Here is a 17,410-nt window from a genome sequence, read left to right as displayed (position 1 = left end):
TTAGGACAGGATGGCTTTAGAGAGTCGAATTCCAGTGAAGCTGTCATCACTGGAAGATTTTCTGATTTCACCTCTGTACAAGCCTCCATCCTCACAGTATCTTGACATCGCCTAGGAAAGTTCATCAAAAGGAATACAGGTAAAATTTTTAAAAGACAGAAACCTTAAAGAAAAATAATCACAGAAGTTTAGTCATACAAACTTACTTTAGCTACTTCATGGTCACTGATGCTTTGGGTGTTTGAGACCTGCACTTCCAGGTTAAGAGGCTGCTACTTCCTGCCAATTCACTAACATTCTTTAATGATGATTCAATTACCAAGTAAGGGGAAGTTTGTTCAGTTACAGTCTTTACAAATGGAGTTTCCAAAGCCGACAAAATTTGGTGATACGATAAGCTACTAACAGCATTTTTTATCGTGTAACTATATTAAAAATGATAAAGCTACATATGTGCAAAAACAATCAGTAAATACTGACAGAGCTATTCCAATGCTATCTGACCATTATTAGTTTCCAAACTCTAAGGTATTTCCTTGGAAGGTGGTATGAATTTAATGTAGAGCAGGACAGTTCTGTAGCACCAAAGGATGCTTCTTCAAATTAACATGAGTTGTAGGAGCAAAATACATATTCCAAATTGGATAAGTCCTCAGTTTAAGAATGAGTTCTGTTCTGGGAGAACATTCCTGAGTCAGATTTATTTGTGAGTCCAACAAAATTAATCTCATAGTCATTGGACACAAATATACAATGTAAAGCACTGAAAAGGCAATCACCAGTGAAATAATCATCATAATCTGCTTAAACCTGCAAATAAAATATTTGTAACTTGGGGACTTGCTGTGCCACCGACACACTACAGAAAGTACCATTTGAATGTAAGCATCTTTTTCAGGTATCAATTGTTTTGGTGGAGGATCACCAAAAGTCACAAACCATGTGCATTATTTTGCCTATGTAAGCTGCCACTTCCCTTTAAAACTCATGTACTTCCAATTTCCACATGCACATCACATATCTTACATATTGGCTGTCATGTTAGCCACTAAGAATCTATCTACTGAATCCTTGGTCTTGAAGTAGGACAGCTGAGTTCTGATATGAATTTTAAAATTGAGTAAAAAATAAGCACAAGTAATTAAGTGAACAGTATTTGTATACATGGTAAAGAAAACAAGCCCAGGTACTTAATCATGTGTGGCTATGGAGAAAGGTAGCGGTTCAAAAGGAAAACCATTTTGATCAGAATAATGCTGATTAAAATATTCTGAATTATGATCAAAGAAATTAGAACTGCTTTTAAATAATAATGTGGATCTCTATCTGAACCATTAAGAACTAACACATATGACACACACTAAAGGTTTAGTAAACTCTTGAAAGTGTTAATTTCAAAACCTGCCATTTTCCTTAACTACTTTATATGATATAGCCACAGATGCTGGCATTAGTGGCTCACAGAACACCCTATTTAGTGAAGGCACAGCCTTACTTCTAGTTTCTGTGCTCTTTCTTTGGTGAGAGGTGCAGACACAAAGTACATGTTGCTGTGATCTGCTAAAGAGCGAAGATCAAAGTAGTATTTGGCATAAGTGCTCGCAGACACATTAACATTAAACTCAAGCAGACACAAGTAATGCCTTTCCAGTTGATTTCTGTGGAGGAAGAACACAGAAAAATGAACATCAGACAATTTTGATCAGTAGACTATCTTCGAAAATGTCATTTTGCGCTTCTAAGGACTGCTGTAAATTCTATTAAAAATTTTTATTTAAAGAAAAACAGAACAGTAAAAGGGTACAAGTAATACAGAATTTGAAAAAAAGAAACAGTAAGAAATCACTAGTTAATAGATTACATAAAGTCATATTAGAAATAGTTGTTCAAGTTTCAAAATTAAAGCATACAAAGTGGACATTCAAACAGTGAGACTGCAAACAGTTGTGTTCAGTGATCCAACAAAACTTTATCTTACACTCCTAAACACACTTTCAGTTATATCCTTTAGAGCACTTTCTTTCCCTCACTTTTTTACAATTACAATTACACACTTTGGGTTTTATTACTCACACGTGCACAAGCACATACACATGCACATGCACATGCACACACATGCATGAGTTCAGTGCAGTGGAAAGAGAAATGACTAGGAACAGCCCTGTGCTATGTGTCTATGCAGCTGCCTTTGCACCTTCTATACACAAAAAATCAGAGCCCATCAGACTGATTTCTACCCACATACAACACTCCTAATAAGGGGTAGGCAGGCACAGGAGTCTGTAATAAATTCTGTTGTAAAGACCAGCTAAAGCAAAGGTACTACTTGTGACTCAGACTAAACCTATAGCCCCAAGGATATAACAGTGATCAAACATTTATTTCAAAAGTCAGACATGGTAGCCCCTAAAGAAGGGAATGGCGCTGAAAGCTGTTAAAAAGCCATGAAGATAAACACAGTAATATGTTATACTGCTGGTAAGGCTATAAAATACTTGTCTGCAACCTCCAGAAAAAATTACACCTTATGAAGCATACCATTACAATAATAATCCATTAAAACAAATTAATGATGGAAAATATGAATCTCTATACTGTAGATTGACAGGGTTTAATAGTTTTAAGCTCATTTTTATTTTCTATATAATGTAATATTTAAAATATTTCTTAAAATGCATGCCTTAAGGGAACAAGTGAACTGGTACATGGATAGAAAAGTCACCAAAACCTTTTAAACTCACATGTCTTGGAGTGCAAGGTTCTTGAGGATCTGGCAGAAGTGTATGTTCCACACAGCCTTATCATGCCAAACCTTGAAGGCAAGAAGAATGGCTCCCAAGACAATCCTTTTCCAGTTGGTAGGACAGAGGTCAATCTTAGCATATGACATCAACCTTTCTAAGTAAACCTGCAAAGAGTAGAGTAGAGCACCGCTTTTTCATTTTAGCTCTGTTGAAGTGCTTTGCTAAGAACTGTTGTACATGATGTTTATTCTGTGATGAGAAAGGGAAGTGGGACTGAGAGATTGTGCTCAGCTAAAGCAAGATGTCAGGTCACAGCTGTAAATCAGACAAGTCTACTGCCCATGTAAATTTCCTACACAGCTTTTTGATTGGAATGCCTAGACATTGCAACAAAAGTCATCCAGCAGGTAGTATTGCTATCACCTCCACATTCGTGAAGGGCACAGGTGTAAATTTGTTCAGTAAATACCAAGTGCCACCAACATGCAATATAACATACAGGTGGTAGATATAAAATGGATTTAGACATGTTGTAGTCAGCTGTGATACCTAACTCACAGTGAGAACATTTCATCTTTTCATAGTATTAAGACTTTTGTGGCAATAACTGATGGACAAAAGCACCTACCCATGGCTGATGAACAGAACAGCATGAGAGGTGCAAGATTTACAGCTATGAAGTTTTTCTGAAATGCAGTACCTTTATAATGAAGCCACAAGTAAAACAAGATGGTCCTTCTTAGAGCCCTTTTTCATATTTCCACTATTCATGAATATCCATTTTCCTTCCTACATAATTAGCAACTTATTCAATGCTTTGGCTTTATGATGAGAAGAACAGCTGCCAGCCTGTAACGCTGAGACCCCTAAAGTTCTAGGAAGTTCATGACATGACCTCAGGCACTGTTTACATATATCTAACATCTGTTCTACAAAGAACTAGGTGAGCAAATTGCTGAGTAAGGATTACAGAGGAAGCTGCTTACTGTTCCTTAAATCTGATCAATACAAAAGTTTCCTGATGCTCAAATCTCCTAGATAGAAAGTTTAAGATTTGCACATGTACCTATGCACATCCTTGTATACTTGAAATCATTTCTAGGGTATTACACTAAAAAAAATTCAAGGATTAAGGACAAGGAAAAAGAAGGCCATAAAATTTCCCCAAATGGTGAAATTTTAGAAGCAGAGCTCATGGACTGGATATGCTATTTTAACTCTTTCTATCATGACTAAAAGGAAAAAGGCTCACTTTTAAGAATATAGTTACAATCTGTAAGCTGTTGTCTAGCAGTCCATATTAGGCAATATTCTTAAACCTTGACTGTATTCATTCTCCAATACCTGCTCCCTTAGCTATTCTAAATATGATACTGTGTTCCAGGATGCAGTTCTTCTGTATATAAATGATGTGAGATAATGAAAGAATGCTGGTCATCCTCAACCCCTGTTCATCTTTTCCATGGCTTTGTTTTGGGTTAGTATTCATTTGTACCACTTGCCTGTTATGTGAGTGGACCACTGTTCTTTACTTTCAAACAAGGCAAACTTTTCCATCAGTATTGCCCCATCCCACTTCTGCTGGACATTAATTACCAAGACTTTACAGGTCAAATGCCCCCCCCCAACGGGTGGTTTACATTGCTCTCATCTCCCTTGCTGAAACTCCAGAACTGCTACCTATCACCTGGCTCACTGTATTATGCCTATGCATATCCCTCGTTTCCCCTTTTTTCCTTTAACCATTTTTCCCTGTATCACTGCACTCTTTTTTTTTTAAATTTTATTTAAGGGGAAAAGAAAAAAAAAGCAGGGAAAGGGTACAAGTTATACAGATTTACAGAAAAAAAAATGAACAGTAGGAAATCACTAGTTAATGGATTACATATTGTCATCTTAGAAATAATTGTTCAAGTCACAAAATTAAAGCTTGTAAAGTGGACATTCCATCAATGATACTGCAAACAGTTCCGTTCATTGATCCAATAAAACTCTGTGATATCATTTTCTATCTTATACACTTAAATATACATGCAGTTATATAGTTTGGAGCACTTTCTTTTCCTCTCTTTTGTACCATGACTATTACACATTTTGGGTTTCATTGCTCCCACGGTTCTTATTACTTTTTTGGAAGAGAGTAAAACCAAATGTGACATAACAGAACAGAATCGGTCAAGTCAAAAGGGTGGACATAATAGATAATGTAAATACATAATACAAGGTGATCAACAATGGTTACCATAATGCCTCGCACTATCTCTAATAGAATTGCCTATATCGTTAGTTATAATACAATTGAACAAAACAGTAAAGAATAAAACCGACAAAACCAAAACATTGGAGACATTGTAGGTCTTCAAAAGTAGATAAAAGTCAACAAGAATGGGCGTCATAATGAATCTCATTATCTTTACAGCTGATGCCTAAACTTTCGAACCTGATACTATCCAGCAAAACAGAATAGGGGAACATCAGTCAAAAACAAGATGGTGAGAGTAATACAGGGCTTTAAATCAAGGTAATGAAAAGTCAAAGTGGGTTACTATAATATATCCTGCTATTTTTTCCTTTAATTAAAAGGATAAAGATAAAAAAGTAAATAATGGAGTGGAGATTGAGATAAAAGAGGGCATAACAACGAAACAGCGCAGATCAAAACATAACCATTTAAGCAGAATAGTGTTTCACCACCAGATAATCCTAACCTAAAAGTAGTTACCATATTGTCTCTTTCCTTGAAATCCTTGAGTACAACTTCGTATACTGTAGCATTAAGTATATCAAAACAATGTAAAACCATTCAAGAGAATGACAGCATTACAGAGTATTTAGAATCGACTAACAGAAAATGAACAATGGTTTCTGTATAATCTCCTTGTCTTTAAAAGCTTTTTGCTTATACTATCGTACATAATAAAATCCAATAAGATCCAGCCTATTTAAACCATTGGAGACAGAAGGACAAAAGCTAGATGAGACTTCAAAACAAGATGATACTAAATCAGTATTACCTATTAAGATGTCATTGTCTCCAAAATAGCTGTTCCTATCATCCAATCTTCTCTGTCTCATTTCTGTTGAGCTCTTTTTCTGTCAGTAGCTGTCAGTTTGTCTTCTTCATTTTGTTCTCTGCTCCATTCGTTGTGGCCTCTCTGCTATTATTTCTGGATTCTTTGTATTTTTCTTTTTTTAGAATATCCTGCAATACTCTCTTTAGAGTTGAATTGGTGGTTGCAAATTCCCCCAGTTCCTCTTTATCCTGGAAGCACCTTGTTTTTCCATCAATTTCCAGGGACAGTTGTGCAGGATATCTCAATCTTGGCTGGAGATTATTATCTTTCAAAGCTTGAATTATTTCCCCCCACGCTCTTCGTGATTTAATGGTTTGTGCAGAGAAATCTGCTGTAATTCTGATGGGTGTTCCCTTGTAAGTGGTCTGTTTCTTGTCTCTTACAGCTTTTAATATTCTGTTCTTGTATTGAATTTCTGGAATTTTTATTATTATATGCCTGGGTGTTGCTCTGTTTGGGTTGTAGGTAGCTGGGGTCCTGTATGCCTCATACATCTGAGTATCTTTACCTTTTGCTAAATTAGGAAAATTCTCCTGGATTATTTCTGTGAGTAGCTTTTGTAGTTCACTTGTTTGTGTCCCTACTTCTTCTTTTATGTTCTTAATCCTTAAGTTATGGATCCTCTTATCATCTTCTTGTCTTTGTATTATTGCTGTTTGTTTCTTTGTTATTTTTAAGAAGTTTTTCATTTCATTCTCCCATATTACAAGTCTGCCCTCCAGTTCAGATAGTCTGTCCTTAGTTTCTTTCAAGCTGTTATGCCAGTCTTCTATAGACTTCTTAGTATCTTGGTAGTGCCTTTGAACCTGCTTCATGTATTCTATGCTTTCTCTGTTTTCTCCATCAAACAATTCTCCCCTTTTTTTCTGTTCTTCCATTCCACCACCTGTTTTTTCTTGGGTGGTACTTAGCATTTCTCTAACTATTCTGCCTACTTCTAGCTTCAGGTCGTTGATAACTTCATTCCTGAATTGGTCTATGAGGCTCTCTATATGGTGCCTTATGTATATTGGTGCGGTGTCTGCTATTGCCTGTTTCTCAGAATTGGGGGCCGAGGAGCCTTTCTTGTTGCTGCCTTTTCCCATGCTGCCACTTCTTCTCGGTTCCTTATATATGCAAGCTTATATAAGAGGCCCAGCTTCTCTCCCAGTCAGCCACAGCCTGATCGAATTGCGCCAGTTAGGTGTTCCCGCTCACCGCTGCGCACCAGGGAGTTACGGACCAGGCAGCCTATGCATCTCCCCTCCCGGCCACCGTCAGGCTCTGGGATCTGGGTTGGGACAGCCTACCAGGTCCGCCGGCAGCATCACGCAGGCCAGGCACTTTTCACCAATCCCGCCCGAGAGGGGGATGTGTGGCTGGAGTCGCCACAGCGCCCTGCTCCCGCAGGACTTCTCAGGCCCAGAAAGTCCTTTGCTGGAGTCAAACTGTGGTAGAGTGTCAGTTTCTCTCACTCACCTCACCACAAGTCAGTGCACGCCTCCCTGCCATTCGCAGATTGCCGTTCTCAGAGCTTCTGCACGTCTCTCTCCTTGCCGAGCCACTGTAGAGGCAGCCAGCTGCTGCGCGGCGGGAAACCCAAATCGCGGCTTACAATGGCGTGGGGTCCAGCCTCCACACCAAGGCTTTTCTCTTCATGTTTTAGCACCAGGACTGCATTCCAAGTTGGTTTCTCTCAGCCCAGTTGGTTCCTGAGTCAGCAGAGCATATCTCCACCTGCTTATGTCTCCTTAGTCCGCACCATTCTTGGCTTCTGAGCCGAGTCTTTCATAGAGCCTCCGGTAGTTGCTGTTATCTGTCCGCCATGTTCTCCCGGAAGTCCCCTATCACTGCACTCTTCTGGAACAGTCTTGCCAATCCGATTGTGGCATGCAAACTTACACACCAGTTATGCATCCTAACACTCCACTCTCCAACCCTCCCTAATATGTAAGCAGCATTGCTCCTTGTCTAGTACTATGAATAAAATTTATACTTTGACATATTCCACACCAATCTATGCATACTTTCTGTTATCTCTACTTCCATTGGTAACATGAAAGCTTTCTGTCCTGAGCTTGCATTTGTCTGTGGTCATCTGCATCACCATGTTGCTTCCTAACCCTCCTTCTCTGACTCTAACCCAAACCCCACCTGCAGTTTACTTTCCCCAAGACAGTCTGGAAAGCCCTGACATGTAAGGGGCAATTCATGGGTAGATCAATATCTGCCAAATGATACCAATCAAACTCCCATGCTTTGCAAATGATGTGTGACCCTGAGAGGGTGATCCTTACCCACAGCATGCTAGTCACCCTGTTCTTGCTTGAGCATATGAAACATGTTCCTGAACTGGGGGCCTGCATCTTACCCTCTTGAATGTAATGCAGGAGCACCTTGCCTTCCCTGCTCCAGTCAGATTGTACTTCAAGTGTCACCACTCTGAAGCAAGCTCTTCCTGGCCACTCTGCCTAAAACTGAAACCTCTGAAAGCTTCAGCCTCTTACAATGCTCTGTCTTCTTGACATTTACTGCAAGGTGAGATATTCACATACCTGAAAAATATCCCATGACTTTTTTACTAGATCATGAGCTCACAAACAGCAAGAATTTTGCTCTGTCTCTTTGTTCTTCCCCAGCATAAGTATCAGTGAGTATCAGTGAGTGTCAGTGCAATTTCTTGGCCTAATTTATCACTCTGACCACACCATCTCTCGCCTTGAGTTTTCTTTTCCCCTTTCTCCCATTGCTCTGGCTACTCCTTTGGAAACTTTTCCTTTAACTGCTAAGGACTCCTGCCCACATTTCAATGAATTCATTCTGTATATTTGAACAGCCACATTTCTTTACTTCTTAGTCACATTTCTGTGCCTGTACCCATACATCCAAAAGATATGAAGATATGCCCCAGTTATTTCAAGGAGCATCAAGCTTACCTTGTTTACATGGACACTTCCACCTCCAACCCAGCTCTGCTTGCTGTGCTATCTATCTCTACAAATGGAAATGTTCCTGACGGGTTTCTGTTTCAACACAGGGCATGACTAAATGCCATCAGAGCAGCTGCTGTCTTGAGTGATTTTTGTCTTCAGGCTATGTATATGACTTTCCACTATGCATTTGGTAGAGGAAGGACTAGAACAATCTCAACCATTTCACCACTATTGAAGATGATAAAATCCCACCTTCCAACTTCTGTGTGGATAACACAAATATGAGGACACAGCTACAGTGTATCATGATAACAATGCTTTTTAAAGAACTACTGGTACTGTCATCCTGGGCAACTTCATGAATAGACAGAAGCTGTCAACTGGGATGGGTTGATACCCATACCCCAAAGACTAGAGAACTGAAGGCAGTGAATTGCCTGAAACACAGCCTGGGTCCTGTTTTGATCAGCCTCAAATCAGTGTCTGTGTCTCCTATGGTCCTGTTAATGCTCTCCTTCCCACCCCACAGCATGTGTATGTGTTCACGTGTCAACTCTGTGTGTACTGATGTGTGTGGGGAAAACTCTTCAGCTTCCTTTAATTGCAATTGTTTTGTGATGAGAAAATTAAAGACACCATTTTAAATGATAATGCCTAGGGAACCCAAGTACATTTACTTTCTTTTCATAGGCTTTTTTATGGTTTGTGTCTAGATGTCCACCCAAAGCCATGGGCACTCAGAGGACCCTTTTAGAGAAGGGCAAATCTAGATTATGCAATGCTGGGATTAAGGGTGTGTGATTGCTGGGTCAGATTATTGGTTGGATTGGCACTGCCCTAATTCCACTAGGCGCTATAAAGTGTAAGGAACAGAAAGAAGCTTGACTCTCCCTATTTCTCTTATTACTTTTGCTTTCTTCCACTGACATGGGCTATTGCTCTTATGCTATGTTCCACTGAACTTTGGAGCCAGTACATTATGGACTAAATCACTACAAATTGTGAGCTAAATGAACTTTTCCCCTTTGTACTTTGGGTGCCCTTTATTTTGTCTCAGCAATGAAAGAAATGTAACAAAGGCTGGTCTCAGTAAAGTTCTCATGATAATTTAAGGAATCTAACTTGAGCAAAGTGAACTTTTTTGTGTACAAGACCATTTGCTAAGCATGTTTCATGAAGAAGAAACAACTTACCAAAGTCATTATTGCGCATTCAGTTGGTATCCATATGGCATTAAAAATAATAGCAACAAATCTGTAAATACATTCATGTTCAGGGTCATGCTGAAAGTAGTCCTCTGGAAGCTTCTCTTCCTGAAAGGAGAAATGATGCAATGCAAGTATGAACTGAAGAAAGGTTTAAATATTCTTAAGACAGCAACCTTCACCTTATGTTCACATGTTCCTTAAAATAATTTCCCCTGGCTTGTATGTCATTTCATCTTCTCCTAGAGACACTGGGATCTTTTACTTTGCCCAGTGATGCTTTGGTCAGTGAGGATCACATATTCAACAGCAGCCCCATAATGACCACATGGTGCACCAGAGTCATCTTTGTTGTGTAAGCACACTCTGATGTTTGCACAAGATTGGATCACTTATCAATACATCTCTCAAAATGTACTCCATTAGTAAGAAGAAGAGAAGTGTGCAAGGTCAGAAAAATCAATATTTCTTTCTACTGTGATTAACAGCATTCTAAGGTTCATTTATAGCCTTAAAGTCTTCTAAATTCTATGTTGTATTACTTTGTACAGGGCCTGAAGTCTAAAATATATAATTATTGTCCTGCAGCCACACCCTCTTCTGCAAGTCAGCAGCCAGATGACAGCTGAGCAGTGAAAAGTGATAATATGCCTGAGAAACTGACTTTAAATTTTACATCATTCAAACCTAACTCTTTCCTCAGATATATCACCTATCCAGTAATGTGTATATCAGATTCTATTGAAAATTCTTATTATTATTTTATTAAAAGAGAAAACAAAACAAAACAAATCAAAGCAGTAAAGGGTACAAGTAATACAGAATTTCTGGACAAATATATGCAGTAAGAAATCACTAGTTAATAGATTACATATTTTCTTCTTAGAAACAATTGTCCAAGTTACAAAAGTAAAGGATACAAAGTGGAAATTCATACAGTGAGATTGCAGATAGTTCTCTTCAATGGTCCAACAAAAACTCAGTAATAAGGTTTTCTATCCTGCACACTTAAATATACATGCAGTTATATCCTTTAGATCACTTTCTTTTCCTGTCTTTTTTTGCAACAATTACACTTTTTGAGATTTATTACTCCCACAGATCTTACAACTATTTTTTGAAGCAAAAAAAAAAAAAAAGAACAAATGTGACAAAATAAAACAGAGTTAGTTAGAACAGAAGGATGGACTTAGTACGTGATGCAAAAACAGAATACCAGGTGATCAACAATGGTTACCATTATGCCTCTTGGTATCTTATAAAGAGTTGTGTATATCATCAGGTATAATAAAATTGAGCAAAACAGTACAGAACAAGACCAATAAAACCTACACTGGAGACCTTACAGGACTTCAAAAGTAGTTAATAGTGAATCCATAATGGCCATCATAGTAAATCTTATTGTCTTCAAAGTGGTGGCATATACCCTCAAACTTGATACTATCAAGCAAAACTGAATAGAGTAAAATAAGTCAGACCAGAATGGGAGAGCAATACAGGTGCTCAAGAGAGGTTAATAGGAAAACAAAAATGTTACTATAATATATCCCACTGTTTTTAAATATAGTTTTAACTAACTCTTTCCTCAGAGATTTCACCTATTCATTAATGTGTATATCAGATTGTACTGAAAACTGTTTTTGAAAACCTACATTTTCTGATGTTGGATTAGTACATTTATTCACTTTAGTTCAGTAATAGAGCTTTAAGCCACTTTTGCCCGTATTGTAACCCTAAAGAACAGTTCTTTTCAACATGAGGTTGAAAAGCACATGATTTAAATTCAAATAGAAGTGTGTGATTTATTTCTGCACTTAATATCAAAAGAAAAAGCATCAAAGAAATGATTAGGTAAAAAATGATGATCTTGTAATACTGACACTTACTGTGAGTGGATGCAGTCTCTCATCAAAAATATCCAGGGATCTATTTGCATCTCTGCAAAGAAAAGTTCATCTAAATCATTTATATCTTAGTTAAGTACCTGGTAAGGGTAGGGGACCCTGGAGGAGGAGGCCTAACCTTCAACATATCTAACAGCTTTACAAATTCTTCTCCTTAATTTTGACCTTAAGACATCTCTTTGTTTAGTGCATCAAGTACTGTGAAGACTTTTCTAAGATAACCAGGCTAAGTTGCATATAAGTAATGACACTTCCTTACAGGCAATGCTAGTAAACCAGCAGTGCTAGGTATTCAAACCTAGAAGTGTAGTAAATGCGAATGAGATTTAGATCTCTAAAGTTTTCTTTTCTTCAGTCCTCTATATTTTCATCATGCATTTGTGTTTCTGTTGTGTTAAAAATGTAGCAGCTTTTGTATAGGAGACCAGTATTTTCATTAAAGTACTATACTGTGTTCCTATAAATCAGTGGTTTGCTGTGGTCTCTGGACCTCTGGAGATTCCTCAGTCTCATTTTCAGGAGGCTCAAGAGCTCAGACTGCTCTTACAATCATGAAGAAATTACTGATTTTTTGACTGTTGGTCACTTGTTATGCTCGTATAAAGGCAAAAGCAAAACTTGCAATTTCTTAATGTGAACCAAGCCTATGGCACCACGTTACATCAGAGGTCATTGTATTTTTCATTGTCCCTTGCAGTTTTGTTTAAAAACTTTTTATAATTGCCCATGATGAAACAGCAAAGAATAATGTTGGTAAATCTTGGATCATCTTTTTGGTATTATGAATAAATGAAAAGTTCACATAAAGCATTTCTGCATACTGAAGTATGTTCTCAGAAATTCACTTCTGATTTAGTTGTGAGTTTGACAGTCTTTTTATCATAGAACTTTACTTTTACATGAAACAAGATATGTGAAGAAATAGTTGTTGCCAATGTCAAATTCAAGCAGTGAATCTAAAACTTTGAGATTTATGGGAGATGTATACCTTCAAATCTTCCTATGACAGACTCTCAGTATCTCCAAGACTTTTTGCTTACACTGGTGATGATAATAACAAAAGTGTTCTGGATGTTGTAAAAAATCTGAACTGGTAATTTCAAAGCTCACTGAAGTTTATTATTAATCATGTACTGATAAAAGAATTGCTCACTGTGAAAGACACACCATTAAGTGTTATTTTGTAGCAATTTCAGAGACACCATGTAAAATTCCATTATACCTAACTTAAGAAACTAATGGTTGCAGTGTTTGAGGTAAAGTAAAAGACTATCCATAATGATCTCTATTTTAAAAACATATTTATGTCCAAAGATATACAACTATGTGATTGGTTATTCTTCTGATTGTTTCTTACAAAAGAACTGTCAATGAATCAAGAAAAAGGTGAATTTAATTGTGTTCTATTCAGTCACATGAGGACTTGTACATCAGTGTAAATAGAGATACATTTTTCGCCCAATGTAGAAAGGGAACAGAAATGTCAAAGAGTTATAAAAGATAGTTATTTTTGTTATGTGTGTTAACAATGTGGTTTTTAATGGGAGTGATCTTGTCCAACAGTAGACAAGATGAGGGAGAAAGCGACTGGCATCTACTAGGCAGAGGACAGCAGTCCTGTAACACATCCTGCACTGCATAGGACAGCCCCCACAACAAACAGTACCTGGCTTAAAATGTCAGTAGATCCACGATCAAGAAATGCTGTTAACACCTCCTGCCTGCGCACACACAGGCACACACAAACACATATGCATTTAACTCTGTTTTAGTTTCTAAACAGAACACATCAAAATAATCTATGGAAGCAAATATCCTTTGTGATCTTTAAGAGAATATTTTTCAACAGACCTAATTACAATAACAAGAAACCTGAAATGACTTGCTTCCATCTATTACTAAAAGCACAGTACAACCTCTGATGTTTGCAGCCAGGGCCTGACAATATATAGGTATTCTGTAAATTAAGTTGAAGTATAAGGCAGGTTTTTAAGAGCTCACCTGTATTTTATGTGGTAATATACTGCCAACGTCATACTGTGGGAAGGAAAAAAATATATGTAATAACCAAGTTTATTGGTGAAATTGAAGACAAATTTGCAAGGGCAAACTTCCCATAGACTTGTCTTCCAGTTTCAGAACAGTATCATATGGGCACTTGCCCCTGTTTCATTCAACTTGCTTATAGTAGACAGATGTCAAATATTATGCAATGTGACATCAGGACATCTTCTTTTAAATGTCCATTATTATGTTTTTCTCTGTCATTTGTGTTTCTACCCATATAACCTCTTTCCCTGGACAAATTCTACATATCTGCCCATATACTTAAAACTAAACCACATAATATTTTTTTAAAACTTTGAAGCCCGTGCATTTATTTTACTTGACTTATTCATTATTCACCTGCCCATAATTTTCATTATTTCTCTGAAAGTAAATTATAAAAGTGCTGTATAGCAAAATGAAAATCATTCCTCCAGGGCAAGAAAAAATTTTGTAGTAAATACAAGTGGCCACCAAAGTGATAATACTTCTTTTGTGCTAAAAAATCAGTGATAGTAATGCAGCCTACATCTGTACAGTACAATATTCATGGGAAATATTTCCAAATTAGTTTAAATAAAGTATTAATATGCCGACACAACCCTTCAGATAATATGTTGCTGTATCGCTAAATTAAGCATAGGTACTGTTTATTAGGGTACAAAGGGATTCCCTTGAGTGAGTTATATGCTTTGATTTGCTCTCATTGTTTAAAAGGAAGCTTAACATCATCAAGGGAAGACAAACTGAATTTTAAAAGAAGTCCAGAATGTGTTTAAAATTTAAAGTCTCACATCATATGCATCAGGGATGCACATTTTTATAGTATTTCAAACAGGTTATCTCCAAATTGAGTTTAATCACAGACTGACCATCAAACATTGAAAAGGTTCACCAAAACTTATTTGAAATTTCATCTAACAACCAACTGTTACAGATAAGGGAACTAAAGCTTGTCCAAAATCCCACCAAATAGTCAGAAGCAATTCTTTTCCTATATAGTATTCTCTGGATCAGTAGTTCCCAAACTTTCCTGCACACTGGAATCCCCCAAGGAGCTTTACAATGATCCTTAATTCCAACTTGAGACATTATGATTTAGTGGCACAGGGAAGAATTTGGTACAAAGAGTGTTTGACAAGTTCCCCCAGGTGATTCCACTATGCAACCATGTTTGTGAATGACTTAACAGTTCAATGTCACAATCATTGGGCATGCATTATGTACATTACGACAGGTAAACTTCATCCTTGATTTCCTAAAGTGCTGTGATTACCCACGAATCAAAGGGAAGATGAAAGTGGGGAAAATGCATGTGTTTCCAGGCATATATTTTGATAAAGTTACATAAGTGATTCTAACAAAGTTTATACATTTTATTAAGAACAATTGGGGTAGAGCTAAGTGGCACAATGACTGCCTGGCAAGCACAACATCCTGAGTTCGATTCCCAGTACAAAAAGAAAAAAAGAAAGAAGAATGCACTATTACCCTATGATAAACATCTCAAAGCCTTTAGAGATGCCTAATGGGCCAATGCACTCTAAAAATGAAACCTGAAAACCAAAGGGACATTAGCAATGTTCTATAAACCACCTCAATTCAGAATAGAAATTTTGAACGTGAATTTTGATGCTGGTATTTTAATAAGCTTGAAAGATTCCTATCAGGGTGTTTTCCTCCTGCATCTATGATTATGACCCCATAGGTATGGGAAAGGGTACTGTAGGTAGGGAAAGAATAAAATAGGGGACTCCTTAGGTTTTGTGGCTAATCCTAAATAGAAGGAGTTAAAACTCTCCTGGAAAAATTTCCCTTGGCAATAATGTGAGGGAAAAGGGTAGTGAAAAAACAAAACAAAAAGGCACCAAATGGCTTAGGGGCTTGCGCCCGAAATCAGAGAAAGAGCTGACAAGCAGAGTACAAAGAAAGTCTTGTGCACAGAACCAAGGTAACCTTCCTTTTGTACTTCCAATAGAATTCAGGGAAGCAGACTGGGAAGGAGGAGTGACTAACTCTGGGGGAAAACTTGTGTGTGTTCACACCTATGCACTAGCACACACACACATGCACATATGTGTTCACTCTAGGGTCAGCATATTGTCCACTCTAGGAGCACTATATCACTACAATAGACACACACACATATCGTTACTAACTCAAATGTAACGATAATGAGGCACCTCTTAGTCAACCAGCTGTCCACCTTGGAGAAAAGGCCCTCTCAAGGACAAATAGAAGTTACAGAAAGCCCTCCAAAGCAATGACATAGGCAAGTGGACCTGGTCCAATACAAATAAATCCCTCGGAACCAAGAGGGCTATGGTAAGATCTAGGCAGCGCATAGGGTCCTTGGTACAAAATAAAGGTATCCAGGAACAAAGGCCTATGGATCTTCCATCTTTTGGGGACTCCCTGCCCTAACTCTTGTCAGGGTGGCTATTTTCTCCCTTTCCATTGAAACATGCTTTCAAAACTTTGTATCTTTAATTTGTTATGGTATTGAGTTTATAATCCAGGTGAGCCGCTCACCCCAGTGCAGTGGTGCTCACACAGCACATGAGGTGACACTGCACATGTACTATGGCAAACATTCAAATGCTGGTAACTGGGGTGTCAACAGAGGAAAAGCGATTCTTTTTTCCAAGGGTCATTTCTAAATTGTTAAAAACTGTAACTCATAGAGAACTATCTTTTCTAGAAATATCCAAATAGAAAGCACCTGTTCTCTTTACATTTAACAGTGTCTTGCATCATACATGTATACTCTAAAGAGGCACACTTTTCATGGGATTCTTTAGTTGCTAACTCGTGTTCCCTTCTACCACGAGTAGATTAAAATAAAACTGGGAAATTCACAGTTAGGCCTTTAAAATCAATATAGATGTTTTGCTCCAATATTTGAAAGTGGGCAAGGAAGAGAATAATCATATGGATGAATTTACCCAACATGGCTGGAATGTTTTAGCAGTAGGGGACCTGTCACTCAGGCCTCTGCAGCATCCCTGTACTCACCATTGTACTATGTTTCTATGATTAGGCTTGCTGAGTGTGCTCTCATCCATCCATATTGAGGAGCAGGAGCTGTACTTCCTCGTAAGCTGACAGTAGAAGAAATTGTCACAGTAAGTTAGACTCCCAAATGTTGGGGCTGTTTCCTTGATTAAAATGTCAAGTGACAAACCATGAAGGTATTTCTTAAACTGCATGAAATGTCTGAGAGCAGTGTCATGCATATGGGTCTGCAAAAAGTTACTGCGGGAGGCTGTTTATTTTCAGGGGTGTTGGAGGAGTAGGTTGTAAAATATAGCCCTTATTATGCTGCCTATTTTCAAATCTGACAAGCATTTAGTATACATCATTTTATAAATATTATGAAAAGTGTAAAATAAGATTTTGGACTTTTAGCAAGAAAAACAGCTAAGATTTTCTATTTCTACTGTTAGTAACTAAAATAAAATGTAATGCCTTGCATAATATTGACACAGTATTAACAGTATAGTACAACAAGCAAAAGCTTAACAC

General features: G+C 37.7%; 1 protein-coding gene across 1 annotated transcript in view; it reads right to left on the bottom strand.

Moving 5' to 3' along the window:
• The window catches only part of LOC134472296 (cyclin-Y-like protein 1), a 33,950-nt gene continuing 16,540 nt past the window's right edge, over nt 1-17,410 (bottom strand). Inside the window, exons 4-7 of the mRNA XM_063233621.1 lie at nt 9,924-10,043; nt 2,742-2,908; nt 1,496-1,658; nt 1-111 (exon numbers count right to left, since the gene is read on the bottom strand). Coding sequence (XP_063089691.1) covers nt 1-111; nt 1,496-1,658; nt 2,742-2,908; nt 9,924-10,043 — 561 coding nt within the window. The remainder of the gene's footprint in view (nt 112-1,495; nt 1,659-2,741; nt 2,909-9,923; nt 10,044-17,410) is intronic.

Source organism: Cavia porcellus, unplaced genomic scaffold (genome assembly GCF_034190915.1).
Source record: "Cavia porcellus strain 051 isolate PalLab524CR breed Dunkin Hartley unplaced genomic scaffold, mCavPor4.1 scaffold_23, whole genome shotgun sequence".
Classification (NCBI taxonomy): Eukaryota; Metazoa; Chordata; class Mammalia; order Rodentia; family Caviidae; genus Cavia; species Cavia porcellus.
This window is presented reverse-complemented; position numbering and strand designations above follow the sequence as displayed.